The sequence below is a fragment of the Lactuca sativa genome, chromosome 5 (assembly GCF_002870075.4).
Source record: "Lactuca sativa cultivar Salinas chromosome 5, Lsat_Salinas_v11, whole genome shotgun sequence".
NCBI classification, from domain to species: domain Eukaryota; kingdom Viridiplantae; phylum Streptophyta; class Magnoliopsida; order Asterales; family Asteraceae; genus Lactuca; species Lactuca sativa.
In genome coordinates, this window is record NC_056627.2 from 361,034,718 (window position 1) to 361,050,169 (window position 15,452).

The 15,452-nt window shown below is 38.1% G+C and overlaps 2 protein-coding genes across 2 annotated transcripts; both read right to left on the bottom strand.

The window, feature by feature from the left end:
- Positions 1-2,239: 2,239 nt before the first annotated feature.
- On the bottom strand, positions 2,240-2,935 carry LOC111915087 (glu S.griseus protease inhibitor). The gene is made up of 2 exons (XM_023910782.3): positions 2,770-2,935; positions 2,240-2,639 (listed from the first exon to the last, which is right to left on the bottom strand). The coding sequence occupies exons 1-2, from the start codon at positions 2,918-2,920 to the stop codon at positions 2,446-2,448; spliced, it is 345 nt and encodes a 114-aa protein (XP_023766550.1). The 5' UTR covers positions 2,921-2,935; the 3' UTR covers positions 2,240-2,445.
- Positions 2,936-3,126: 191 nt separating this feature from the next.
- LOC111915086 (myosin-binding protein 1) lies at positions 3,127-6,065 on the bottom strand. Its single transcript, XM_023910781.2, has 3 exons — positions 5,829-6,065; positions 3,551-5,615; positions 3,127-3,451 (listed from the first exon to the last, which is right to left on the bottom strand). The coding sequence occupies exon 2, from the start codon at positions 5,472-5,474 to the stop codon at positions 3,600-3,602; it is 1,875 nt and encodes a 624-aa protein (XP_023766549.1). The 5' UTR covers positions 5,475-5,615; positions 5,829-6,065; the 3' UTR covers positions 3,127-3,451; positions 3,551-3,599.
- Positions 6,066-15,452: the final 9,387 nt, after the last annotated feature.

Here is a 15,452-nt window from a genome sequence, read left to right on the forward strand (position 1 = left end):
CTTATCCTTATCTAGTTGCTTGCCCACCAAGTAACCATAAGATAAGTCTTGAAACCCTTATCCTAGTCGAATTCTAAGGCCTTATCACCTTAAATTCGTCCAACCTATTAATAAGATAATCCTTACCTTATTTTGTAACTATCACATAATCACAATTCAGCCCTTCTAGTTTAATTAATTACACTTGATCACAAAATTAATTCTTAATTAATTATTGACCAATATTAATTAAACAAATATGATTTTTCCTTTAATATATTATTCTTATAACATATTAATAAATCATAATAACCTCTCTCTTAATTTATTTCTCCAATCAAGTTGCTTTGGTGAAGGCAACCCAAAAGGACCATGCACCATCGGGTCAAGTACATATCAAAATAGTTATGGACTTAGACACTAATCCAACAATAAAGTTGATCACTTGGTGGCTTGCAACCCACCAAATGAGCCCAAACAAAGAATATTAGCAACTAACTCCATAGAAATTGCTAGATCTCATGCATGGTTCCATAAAAGCCCCAAAGATTGAAACTTTACTGCTAAAGGAAAGCTTTGAGCTCCAAGGGTGGCAACCCTAAGCTCAAAAACGAAGTTGCATGATAAAGGTCCATCCTTTGGACCTAAAAAGGTCCAAAGCTCCAAAATATTAGATCTAAACTTCTAAGAGGAAAGTTAGAAGCTTTATACCTCCTTTGAGTGCCAAAAGATGAAATAGTTCCAGATCCTTGAGCTCAAGATACTCAAGTTCTTCTCCTCCAACTTCTCTTCACTTCTTCCAAGCTTTTCTTCACCAAAAATGAGCTCAAAAAGGTCAAACACACATAACAATGGAGTATGAGGCGAATTAGGGTTTTCTGAGGGTGAGGGGTTGGTAAGGAGGCCATGGGGTGGCTATAATGGGGTATTTATATGTCTTAAACCCTAAAAATTAGGGTTTGGCATCTGCTCACCTACGTTGCGCGTACTCCTGGTACGTTGCGCGTATGTGTGCGCGCCTTCCACATCCAATGCATGCCTCTACGCCTTGCATACACTAAGGCTACGCTCAACGTACGTCTTATGGGCGGCCCAAAACCTTGGCCCATTTGCTTAAGTCCAAACCAAAAGTCCTTTTATCCACATTTGGCCCAACAACAATTTAAGAAATAATTAATATTTAATACCTCGATTGACGGTCATTACATGATCAAATGGTAGGGACATGACGATGAGACTTGATCCTATACTACCTAAGCGATATAGGTATTTTGTGAAATTCAAGTGGTGTCAATTATGTCTATTAAATCAAATACTAGATGATTTCATGACTTGAGAAATACGAAATTTAGTTTATGAGAAATCACACAGCTGACCCCACGAACGACTTGAAGGTTCATTTTCGAGTATAAATTTGTTTACAGGTATGTATTTTCATCATGTAAAAGGGTTAATTTGTCGTGAAATGGAAAAGTTAGGTTTTGAATCAAATACTAAATCATAACCTGGTTCCTAATATATAACTATATTTTTATGACAAACCTTACAAATAACCTCATGAATCATTCGAAGGTCATTTAACATAAAAGACTAATATAGTACCGTTTGATCTTATCCACAACAACTCTGGCCTTTTCGGGAGAAAAAAAATATTTTTTCAGAAAAAAAAAAGTTATGAACATGATAAATTTCTAAATTGAATAAGATTTAAGTGAAATTGACCGGGGATGAAAATTAATCTTTTAAGATGTAGTACAACTTGTTTGAAGTTTCATTATTACGACAAGAGGTTGTGTGTTGTTGTTCATTGTCCGTTTTTATAACATTCCAAGAACCATGATAAAAAAATTCATTTTTATTAAAAACATTTTCATAAAACATTTGTGTAGCTTTATATAATTAAGTTTAAACAATTCTATTATAAAACGACTAATTAAGTTTAAACAATTCTATTATAAAACGACTAAAAAACAGTTATCAAAATTAAGTTTAAAATATAAAATATTTCTATTATAACCATTTGTTTTATGTCATGATATTTTGTTTTCCTAAATTTTGAATTCTTTTTTGACTTTTTTTTCTGTTTTTTTATTTTGTTACGTATCTTTTAATGTTATTTATTGATGCATATTATGCTCGAAAATAAGTATTTTTTTTTTCAAATACCACATGATTTTCGATGTATAGTTATGTGACTACAACTATATTACAAATTATGATATGATATACTGCCGTAACAAATAGAAAACGACACGTCAGATACTATGAAAAATAAACGAAAGTAATTCATAAGTCGATATATTAAACACATATCTTGCACATTTTATTTATTAATGCATTCGTACGATTCACCTTATTTTTCCCTCAAAACATCAACGTAGCTCTTAAATAGTAACAAAGCCATAAATTTGACATAAGAGGGACGAGTTTTATTAATTATGAATAGTGTAGGGGGCACCGGCGAACTTAGCCAATTTTAGGAGTTCGAATAACGACCCCACTAGAGTTCACCCACACCCACACACGGTCGCATCGGAAATCCCTAGTCGTCGGAGTTCCGTCCAGTAACACAATCGCATCGACACGTGGATTCTCTTTCTCAATCTTCTTCGCCGCCGCGCCTCCGGTCGCCCCCACCAGCTCCGGCCATGAACTCTTTCCTGTATCCAGTATCCAATATCCAAACAGTGTTTAGTTCGTCTTCACTTTTCACACCCCTTCATTATATAAAAATATGATCAAATCATATGAAAGCAAAATAAAATTAAAGTTAAAATAGAATCCATTTACCTTCGCAATCCGACATTGTTAGATGAGTAGTGAAGACATGAATTCCAATATGAGGTATAAATAGAGGCAAAGGCTTTGGAGAAGTGATGGGGTAGAAATCGTACCTTGTGCAATATGAGTTGTACCCTTTTGTTTTTTCAACATTTCCCATTTGAGTAGGCAAAATTCAAAATTGTAATGACTTGTTGAATTGTTGAAATTTGAAAACCATGACATAACGGCCATTTTTGTTGACTTTCTAAATTGGGACATTCGGATAGTCCTTACCTGTTAAAGTTGTTAATCATAATTTTACAATTATAGTAATAATCTGAAGTTGATTGATCATATATTTATAAGATATATAAAAGACTTCACTTCACTCAAGAAAGACTTTAGATTCCCTATCAAAAAGAAAGCATTTGTGTACAAATGTCATAATCATCCTATATATGACAGAAGCCTGATACTAAGATATGGAGAACACTGGATAAAACAAAAAAATGACTATCTTTTCTTTTAAAGAATATACAAACTAACAAATACATTTTTTTAATCGTATAAACAAACATACAGCTGAATGGAACACTAAACAAGATAAAGGCCTTTCATAACTTGGTTCCAACTTTTTCTTGATGCAAAATTCATCAATCTCCGCTTCTTTTGTGTTGATTCTTGACAAATTAAGCGTTTCCACATGCATCTGAAAGCATCAATCAAGTGGTTTTTCAGTCACGATTTATACATATTATCTGACATGTAATCTTGGTATAAATGTAGTAACATTTATGAGCATACATACCTTAATCTTGTTGAAGGATTGACATCTTGAAGCAACAGATTGGCATCTTCTATGTTGTATGATCAAATTCAAACCTACTCCTCCTCAAATCATGTAGGTGATGAGCTATTTCTTGAATAAATTCTAATCCCCCATTACTTTGAAGGGTAAGGGTATTACACGCATGCTCAATAAAACTCTTATCAGCCTCAAGTGCTTTCAACCTCTCATTAAGTTCCAAAATTTCACTCTCAAGGGTACTATCGTCAAATCCATTCGACATATGTCTCCCATTTTCATCTTCCTTTTTTACCCTTTCTACATTACCATTCGACATAAACTTTTTCTCTAACTCTGATAAACTCTGTAAAATGTATTTTTTCTCATCTTCAAGCCCTAAAGCAGGAGACTTTGAGTTCCCATTTTTTATATGATTTTGGGTTTGAATCGTGGTGTTGTTCCCCATTAACTCATCTTCATATCGGCTTCTGAAATACTCCAACTCAGCTTCCAGATCTTGAATTTCTTTATCTTTATCAGCAATGAGATCATTAGCCTTGTCTAGAGCTTCCATATCATACTCTGCTTGTTCATCCATCATTCTCAAATACTGCAAAGCCTCCATATGCAAAGATGATTTCTCTTCCTGCAACCTTGTGATCATGGCCATGGCCTCATCTGCTGCTATGGCTGCAGCATTTCTTTCTTCCTCTAGTTCCTTATGTAATAAATGCAACCGTTGTTGATCACCCTCCACCTGTCGTTTTAGCTTTTCCACAACACCTTCACCCTTATATTCACTAACATTGCTTGCATCTGGAGATTCATATCCATCACTTTTATCCGACTCATGATCAAGAATGTTATCGGATTTTAATGATTTATCATGAATAGAACCGTTTTCTTTCACATCATCAACATGAGTAGTATTCACATCTTGTCCCCTTGATGTTATAGAAATAGCCCTAGACTTGTTTTCTTCAATTGAAGCATCGGATCTCAAAGATGAAGGTTTTGTTCGAACCACGGAATCCCCTTTTCTAACACTAGATTCATCCTCGGAATCACCTTTTCTAACAATACATTCATCCCTGGAATCCTCTTTTCTAACAGAAAGATCATCCCTGGAATCCCCTTTTCTAACAGAAGAAACATCTCCGGAATCTGCTTTTCTTCCAAGAACTTCAGGTTTCAAAGTGTCGTCCTCTTCATAAAACGAGAACTCAGAGTCGGAATCGGAATTCAACCTATAATCAGCACAACCGAAATCAGATAAAGCATCCAAGTCCAAATCAGTATCCACACTGAGAGTATCTTCAACATGGCAAGGAGTGGAGGTGCCTGAAATTCTATCACCATCCCTCTTGAAAACATTCCGGCGACGATAGCGGCTGTGGCCTGCGATCCTTGGCAATGGTGGTTTCATGGTGACTGTGGGCCCACCACCCAATGGGGCTGGACCTGGTTGGATTAATCTTCTGGAACTTGGTTTTCCATTCCAATGTCTTTTACAACATGAACAGGTTCCTGAATTTGAAGGCCCACGAACAAGGTTCCGGTTCAGAAACGGCTTTTGAAACCCTTTGATTCCCATTTTACCCTTGGAAGATCCATGGTTACACTGGTTTCGGTTCATTATTGACATGAAACAATCATCACATAGTTCACGGACATCCACAAGCTTCTCATGAAGGTCACAAGATATCAAACATGATATCTCAGCTCGATGATGATAGCAGAACAAGCTTAGATAGGATCCAGGGTTTTCTCTACTGAAAACATGGTCAAGCCTCATGCAAAACAGGCAAGGTGTTTGTAGTTCACAATGATGAGCGAACTTTGTGAGGATAAAACCCAACGCAGCATCGATAAACATTAGAAACATCAAGAACCATTCGCAGGCAGCCGTAGATAAGTTATGCATGAATCCATTTGAGGCAGCCATGCCTGCATTCGGAACCAAACCTTTACCCCCAAAATGGCATGTATTTGATTGAGCACACCAAGGGTAGCTCTTTAATTTGTATGTCTCGTGAGCATAAAACTGCCTCGATGAGATCAATCAAACACCATACAGGAGTCAAGGCTGTAGAAATCGAAGACAAAATACACAAATCATTATGAAAGCATTTATGAACGATGACTACATCATCGAATCCAAGCCCTTAAATCTTATATTCCGAAATCGAAAGTAACCCTAATTCAGATTGAACAGTTAATGATTGTTGGCGATCAAACTACAGCTACAATTAATGATTTTGGATGACAGAATGGAGCAAATTGAAAGAAAAATGAATACCTGGGAAATGCAGGTTGAGGAAGGCGGCAATCGGAGATCAAAGGGACGGCATGTGGGAGGTAAAATAGGACGAAGGGGTTAATTTGTGCCCTGAATTTAAGCATTTGATTCTTTGAGAGACATGTTCATGCGTGTTTTCTTGTTGATGAATGCAAGTGGTTTTTATACCATCCATCCCCAATTGTGGATCAAATACCCTCTCTCTTATTCATTTCTTCTCCCGAATGTCAAAATCAATTCATGCACAAAAAACAAACGCACATGTATATATATCTATATTTCGCCTTTTCACCCTTTTAGTTTTAAATTTTAAAGTGATTCTCCTTTTAAAATCATTTTGGCATGAAATAACTAGACGAAATTACATAAATGGCCCCTGTAGTTATTAAAAGTTATAGTAATAATCCCTAGCTAATTATTTTTGTCTTGATGTGATTATCCATGTGGGTTTAAATACTTGCATGATTGGTTACTATGGTTTTATTTTTGTTGTAGATTAATATGAAATTAGTATTTTACCATTTAATATAATTTATTTAATAATTTTAATTATATAAAAAATTGTATATTGTAATTATATATAGTATCCCCACCCTCTCATCTTAATATTACAAACCTTTTAATTATGTTTATCTTTCTCTTTTTTTTCTTTCTTAGTTCGAAAATCTCCATAAATGATTTTTAAAGGCAATTTGTTGACATTTCGATACATCAATCGACTTTGAGGCTCCCACCAACTAAAACAATGCACTATTCGGCTCGCATTAAGTATAGCAATAGCTTTTGGAGACCATACCCCATGAGATAGAGAGTTTGGAAAGTTTGAATTAAAAGACAAATACATATTAAATCATAATCATTTTATATCTCATACAGACTTTAAGCCAAGGTAATATCACTTTACTTCTTCAACTATTAACCATAATACCATATTATATATAAAAAATAACAACATAGACGTTTTAATTTGTCTTAATTAATATTAAATTTTTTAAATAACAAATAAATTCATATTTTGTATATCTTTAAGAAAAAATTAAACTCGTTACAAAAGTAGTTGTGTGTTTACTTTTTACCAATTAATATCTCTTGCTTTCAAACTTAAATAATAGTGGATGAAATTCACATCCTAACATCTTAAGGCTTAGGTTGAGGCAATAGTTGGCAAAATCCACATCTTAAGGCTTAGGTTTAGGCAACTATATACAGACCCTCCTCTACCTACCTATCCTATAACAATCCCCCACCCCAGCCACCTATGGGATAATATAAAGATAATATAAAATATAGAAAATTACACAAATGATTCTTAGGGTTTGTGCATGTTCTTCAAATGGTTTGTGATACTTAACTGTTTTTTATATTGCATTTTATGTTCGTCAACCAACCCTCTTCCCCTCATCCCTTCCACCAACTTCATATTATTTCCATCTCATCGGATCCATTTTGGATCCATTTTCAAATATGTTTTTAATTACCATGTCACAAATCACAATAACATAATAATATTCAAAGATATATCCAAAACCTGTAATAACTCATATGAAATCCATTTTTCAATCTCCGCTTCATAAATCATCTATTTGGTTGTCCAACCAACAAATAAATTGATAAAATAATAAAAGTTAAAAACAAGTCACTCCTACCATATACTAAGAGATAGTATAAAACAAGGACGGTCAAGCCACTAAGATACGGGTCTTAATGTTTAACCATATTTTCACATGACAAGCTACTATCGATTGTTAAAAGACAAAGTTAGGAATAAAAGACATAAGTATTATCTAGAATTTAGGAATAAAATACATTTCCGATTCCAAATCATATTCACATAGTATGTTGTAAGATGTAATGTGACATCAACTCATGTTTAATCTAGATCGGTAATTAAGATATTAACATGCTCTAATATCTTCAAATTGACAAAAGCATTTTACTCAAAACATGTTCTTTAAGTAAAACTTCATTTAGTTGATTAAATCCAAACAAGCTCTTAGATTAGATCACTAAACAACTTTAAGTCCATGCAATTAATACCAACAATGTCCAGTATTCCTCATAGGCTCGGGAATATGAACATATAATCTTTGATTACACTAATTTTGATTCCATTAAAACCAATTAAATGTTTGTCACTACATCAAATCATAAAACGTTTACGAATTTCATAATTTGATTACAAGGATGACAAGAACCCTGATTCCTTTGATCAAGTGAAAATGAATACAAATCAAGCATGTAACATCCCAAAATTTAGAGCCAAAATTTTCATTTTTAATTAGGTGAGTTATAAAAACAGTAGTTTAAAAACATCATCAGTGTCATTCAAATCATACTCAAACCCAAGTGTCAAAAATCAAAACCATAACATGTCATAGTAAAACAATATCATAGTGCAATCCCCAAGTATCTCGTAATGTGGAAAATCATAGTGTGATGCACTGCGATCAAGCCGACTCCTTTCCTATTGAAGAAAAAGTACCTGAAACCAAAACTGAAAACCGTAAGCACGAAGATTAGTGAGTTCCCCCATCATACCACATACCATACAATACATATACTGTCAGCACCCAAATATGTTAGGCAGTATGTGATTTATGTGCATATTCTAGGGTATTATGTGGTAGTGGTAGGGGTGAAATAGTCTCTGGTTACCATAACATGTGTATACAGCACCCAGATTACTCCGTTGCAGGAACGGATCTGGGAGGCGCATGTCGAGGGTATGAAGGAGGAGCATTAGAAGTGTGAGCGGATCGTAAGCCAAGTGGCCTCATTCGATTATGACATTCGTAGGTTGTTGACCCTGCATCGGAGGGTTGGGTTCCTTACTGGGTTGGAGTGCACCAGGTTCTTATGGAGGAGGTTGTAACGCCCATAGATCCGGGCTAATCAATTTGGTGATAATAGGGGTCGAAAACGACTTTTCGACAAATGATTATTTAGAATAAATAATCTTAACCAAGTTTTAGAATATTTCTCAAGGGTTCCGTACATATAAAGAACGCCGAAATCCGAGTTATAACGAAGAAGTTATGGTCCGTCAAAGTTTTACGGCAAAACCGGCACGGCACCGGGAAGCGTAAAAAATGAATTTACGATATAGCAAGATGTAGTCTTAGTGATCTAAACAAAAGTCGTAGAATATGTTAAACCGAGAAAATCCATAAAAAGAACGCCCAAATCTGACTTCGTATGAAGAAGTTATGATTTTTCTAAGATTCGGCTTAGCAGTGTACAGCCTGAAACTCGAATTTTAGTCCGAGCAGTTTTTGGCTTATGCGACCTAAATTAGAGTTGAAGATCTCATTAATAGGAACTCAACGGTAAAAAGATGGATGAAAACGGAGTCCGTAGGAAGGAGTTACGAATTCTTCGCGGTCATTTAACAGTCTAAACGCCTCCTACTGTTAAATTTGAGATAGGTCGATAATTAGTCGATGGAGTCCAAACGAAAGTTATAGATCTTGATTTTACCTACGCGTGGATATAAATAACGTCGAAAACGGAGCTCGTATGCGAGAGTTATGATTTTTCTAAGTTTGAAGGCTGATACGCGATAGGGGGTGACGTGGCACCACCAGAATTGGACACGTGGCACCACCAGAAGGTTGCCACATGCACCAAATCGGCGAGTAGGCCCTCCTACTCGGCGAGTCCATCAGTCAGCACCCTTATAAATAGAGGTGTCGGGTCTTGCCATTTCTTCACACCTCCCAAACTCACTTTCTCTCTCTAAGTTCTCTCTCTAGCCTCCCAACCCCCCCCCCCCCCCCCTAAAGCCTAGGTAAATCCCCTAGCACCCGAAGGAAGCCCCGAGGCTCCCGGAGTCCCGAGAAAAGAGCCTTTCGGCTCGGGAACGCTGCTCCAGCGAAGCCCGGTTTTCGAAAAACCCGTTGTAAGTGAGCTACGCCTAACCTATCTTTAGTATAGCTTATGTTTTAATATAGTAATGTTATTAGGACCTTATAATAAGTATTTGGGCTATTATTATAAGTTATATTGAGTGTTATTTAATTCTTATATAATATAATAATAGCTGGACTATTAATTAGTCGCGGTTAACGTCAGACTAAACTCTAGTGGTAATGATACTAGGTTTTGTCGAGGAAATTGTTTTGAGAGTAACGAAGTACTGTCCGAGTGTCGAGTCACCGCCTAATCAGGTGAGCGCATGGTCTCTTTCATCTTACACATAGATATGAAGTATTGTATATAAACTACATGATATGTGTGCATATTATCTGAATATTTGTTGTCTATGCTTGATGAACGTTTTATACATGTTTTAAATTATTTAAACTATATACGTATTTTATATATACGAATATGTTGGGTATGACATGGGTAGATGAATGATAAGAGATAAAAGATGATGTGAGTAAATATAGGCAGCTATAGACTTGGTGCCTAATAAATAACCTCGGTAGCTATGGACTTAGTGTCTATTGGACAAACACTAGTAGCTATGGATTTAGTACCTGTTAGGAATTGGTAGCTATGGACTTAGTACCTATTTGTAACGACCCAAAAATACGACCCAAAAATTTCATTTTCAATATAACCAAAAACTATAATCTGAGTGTCATATCATAAAACCATACGTGATGTGTCCCAAACATGACAAAAGCACTACGCGGAAAAACTGTATCATATCTATGTCATATCAAAATCAAAGAAACTAAATCAACTCCCAGGATAAAAGCTGAAGCTATGGTGTGTGTGATGCTATCATCCCGAGCTCTTCCCTCTGCTTGCGGAAGTACCTGAAACCAAAACTGAAACTTGTAAGCACGAAGCTTAGTGAGCTCCCCCAAACTACCACATACCATACAATACATATATAAAGCACATACTGGGCCTTGCCCACTGCATCAGACCGCAGTCTGGAACTAGCTGCATCGGACCGAAGTCCGGAACTGACTGGGACCTTGTCCCCTGCATCGGACCAGAGTCCGGAACTAACTGCATCGGACCGAAGTCCGGAACTGACTGCATCGGACCGAAGTCCGGAACTAACTGATCATGGCATAGCATAAAACATAACAACTATTATAATCACATAAACTGCATACTGCATCGGAACAGAGTCCGGAACACATAACACAAACATGCTTGTATCACAAAGACATCAAGCACTCTAACTACTGCATCAGACCAAATTCCGGAACTACTGATAATTAAACGGGTCGGCATTGTGGCCGTAGGCCCGCTCCTACTGAAAGGAAACTCACCTCGTGAACTGGCTGCTGAGTGTATGGCTCTGGAAGCTAACTGCTACTGCTTCGGTATCTCCCCGGCTACAAGTCCATAAACACACTCAATCAAATACTAAATACTGAACTGGGTAAAATGACTCTTTTACCCTTGGTCAGAGTCAACTCTCAGTCAAGGTCAACTCTCGGTCAAAGTCAACTCTCAGTTGACCTGACTCGCCGAGTTGGGCCGCCAACTCGCCGAGTCCCTATTCTCACTCCTCGACCCTACTCGCGGCTACTCGTCGAGTATGACATCGACTCGACGAGTACCCTCTCGATCCAAGAACTTAGACAATCTTCATCCGACTCGCCGAGTCATATGAACAACCCGACGAGTTGTTCTTGAGTCTAAGGAGATTGTCATGGACTCGCCGAGTTGTATGAACAACTCGCCGAGTCCCTCCATTATTGAGTCTACCCTCAACTCACTGAGTCCACTCCACTACTCACTGGACCCACTCGTCACCGCTCAAAAGGAAGAAATCGGGGACTCGCGACTCGACTCGCCGAGTCATTCTTCCGACTCGCCGAGTCTCCGCCATGCAACTATTCTACACTCGATTCTGCTCGAATCCAACACATACAAATGATAGATCTAAGTCCAATAAGCTGATTTACCACGTAAAGTTTCCAACTTTACGTGTACAAACATATGAACAAGGGAATAAAGGCTAAAAAGGCACTTAAAAGGGGGTAGATCTAGGGTTAATATGCAAAATAGCTCCATAAAGGCAATAGATCTGGGTTCTACAACTCCTAAATGAACAGATCTAAGGATATCTCGGCATAATAGAGTTTCCATCACCACATAAGACTTGAGAAAGGCATTAACAAGATCTAGAAAGGGTTTTAAAGCATAAAAGGGAAGGAAATCTGAAGAATACCTCAAAGAGCTCTGGCTTTCCCTTGAATCTCTGCTCTACAATCCTACTCCTTGCTCCTTTCTTCTTCTCCTTCTTCAAGCCTTCACAAATGCACACAAAATCACTTAGAATCACTCAAGAACGAATTAGGGTTTTCTCACAGCTTTTGAGGGTGAAGGAGGCGAGGTTGGGGGCTATAAGGTGGCTTAAATAGTGGGCAACCCGGGGATTTAGGGTTTCTCCCAGACGGACAGACTCGCCGAGTCCAGAATATGGACTCGCCGAGTCGCCAACTAACACGTGCTCGAAATCCCGCCCCTACTCGACGAGTCAGGCTATGAACTCGCCGAGTCCCTTTAACAAAACTTCAAAATAAATACCAAGGAATCATCATACCGGAAACGGGTCGTTACACTATTAGTTAAACACTGATAGCTATGGACTTAGTACTTGTTAGGAATTGGTAGCTATGGACTTAGTACCTATTAGATTAACACCGGTAGCTATAGATTTAGTACCCGATGAATAAACTATAGCAGCTATGGAATTAGTGCTTTACGAACGAGCATTGGCAGCTATGGATTTAGTGTCAGTCCTATAACCCTGGAAGTAAGGGACTTCGGAATAAACAAATGTAGGATAGATGACTCTTAGGATAAATCCTTAAGAGTAAAGAAGATAATAGGGATGGGTAATTGGGTTGATTTTTTGATTGTTTAAACATAATAATTATATTATTGTGGGTTGAAAATCTTATGTACTCACCAGGTTTCCCAACCCGACCCACTTAGTTTATTTATATCACAGGTGTCGATATGAAGTGACATTACACTGAGAGATTAAAGAGATGTAGATCACTAGTGTAAATACATGTAAGTTCCGTTTATGCTTATGTTCCTGTATTGACGATGACATCCCAAACGTTTTAAAATGAATAAAATACATTTCTACGAAAATGTTTTGATAATGTATTTATCGTATTTTTCTGGGAACAAATTCCGCAACATTTTTATTAAAAGAGGCACTCTGATTTTTATAAAGCATAAACAAAATCGGTCTTTTATGGCCGTGAAAATGGGAATGTCACAGAGGCGCACAAGTCGAGATTCTCCATTCACCCCGGGCCGACAAAGATATATCGGGATCTTCGCCTTGATTATTGGTGACCCTACATGAAGTGGAACATAGCATGGTATGTGGAGCGGTGCTTGACTTGTACGAAAGTCAAGGCCGAACACCAGCGACCTCACAACAAGATGCAGCTATTGGATATTCCTGTGTGGAAATGGAAAGATATCACTATGGATTTCATCACGAAGGTTCCCAGGACCACTCGTGGAGTGGATTCGATTTGGGTCATTGTGGATCGGTTGACCAAGAATGCTCATTTCATCCTGATCCAGGAGAGTATATCGATTGAGAAGCTGGTCGAAATCTATGTACGCTTGGTTGTGTCAGACCGAGATGTGCGTTTCACCTCCAGGTTCTGGATCGCGATTTCATGAAGAGATGGGTACTCGTCTTCACTTCAGTACAGTCTTTCACCCTCAGACAGATGGGCAGAGTGAAAGGACGATTCAGACTCTAGAGGACATGTTGCGTGCGTGCGTATTATATTTTGGTGGGAGTTGGGATGTGTATCTTCCATTAGCGGAGAAGATCCAACAAGTCTGGAGCAGGCTCCAGACTGCTCAGAGTCGGCAAAAAAGTTATGTCGACAAGCGCCATTCATACCTAGAATTTCAGGTAGGGGATATGGTCCTCCTTAAGGTATCAAAAGGTGTCATTCGGTTCAGGAAGCGGGGCAAGATGGGTCCTAGGTACATCGGTTCGTTTAGGGTTTTGGCTCGGGTGGGTTGGGTTACGTATCGACTGGATCTGTCAGCCAAGCTTAGTCAGATCCACAATACTTTTCATGTCTCCCAGCTACGGAAGTGCTTAGTGGATGAGTCTGCAATTTTGCCTTTATAGGATATTCGGGTGGATGACAGCCTGAACTACATTGAGAAACCAGTAGCCATTCTTGATAGGAAGACAAAGGAGCTGAGGAACAAGAGGGTATAGCTGGTGAAGGTGTAGTGGCTGCACCGCAAGGGGTCTGAGTGGACTTGAGAGCCCGAGGAAGAGATAAGTGTAACATCCACAAAAATCATGCCAATTCTAAACTTTTAAAGCATTTCAAACCCCATGGTTATTACAAAACTTGTTTTCAAATAGTATATAGTCAGAGTATCCCAGAATCAAAACATAAAATCATAACGTGTGAGGAGCGGTACGATCATGCCTTCGCCTTTCCGTGACCATCAGAAGTACCTGAAATAATAATCGATAAATGTAAGCTTGAAGGCTTAGTGAGTTACCCCCAAAATACCAACGCCACACAGTTATAACCATATCATATAAACATATAAGAAAAAAAGCAGTATGCATAATGAGTCATCAGTATGACTAGACCAAATCCCGGTCCTCGGTCTATCTGGACTGCTCTCCGAGCCCTCGGCACATCTGGACCGCCCTCCTCGGGGCCTTCAGCCTATCCGGACCGCTCGCTGGGCCTTCGGCCTGACTAGATTTTCCCGGCCCGGGCCTGCAGTCTACCTGGTCCGCCCAGGGTGTCTTGGCCTACTGCACACAGCAGGACCTGCCTCAACCCTTTTCCCTAAACCAATAAACATGTGCACATAAAACATCATACGCTAGCATGCAATATCAAATAATCATGCCGATCTAACAGATCACAACTCATGACAACCATCCTATAACTAGGATATTGAGCTAACAGATTACTAGCATAGCAACCATCCTAAACCACAATAAAATCCAACATATCAATAACATAGCAACCATCCTAACCCCGAATGTAAATCATAAATGGCCAGTCTTGGTGCCTTAGACCCTGTAGATATAGTGAGGATAACTCACATCACAAGTAGCTCAGAAGGTAGTGTCAAACTCTTCCAGATGTAGCTCCAAATCCGACACCTATATTCATCAATGTCCTTTGCTATCAAAATTCAATTTACCAAAACACCCTCAGAAGTCAACTGGTCAACCCTTGGTCAAAGTCAAAGCCAACTATCAAGGTCAACAGTCCATGTTGACTCAACTCGTCGAGTACCCTCGGCTACTCGCCGAGTTCCTTGTTTGGTACAAACCTTGTGTTGAAGACCATTATGTGTATGCATTGTGTATTCCAAGAATCGGGAAAAAACATAGACGTAATTTTGATTTGGGGTCTACTGATTTGTTGAATTTTGATTATGGAACATTATCCATCATATAAAAAAAATGCACCTCTTAAGTTGTTTTTTAATGTTTAGATCCTACATTGGTGTTATTGCCTATAAGCCTTGGAAAGAAGAATAAACTCTTGTTGTTGTGTAATGTATAGTTCACACCCGACCTTACCTTATGACAACATAAGCAAGGGCTTAGGCCCCAATTTCTAGTAAAGATTGTTAGTTTGTTAGGAGTACAAACGGACGCCGCAATCAACGAGTTGC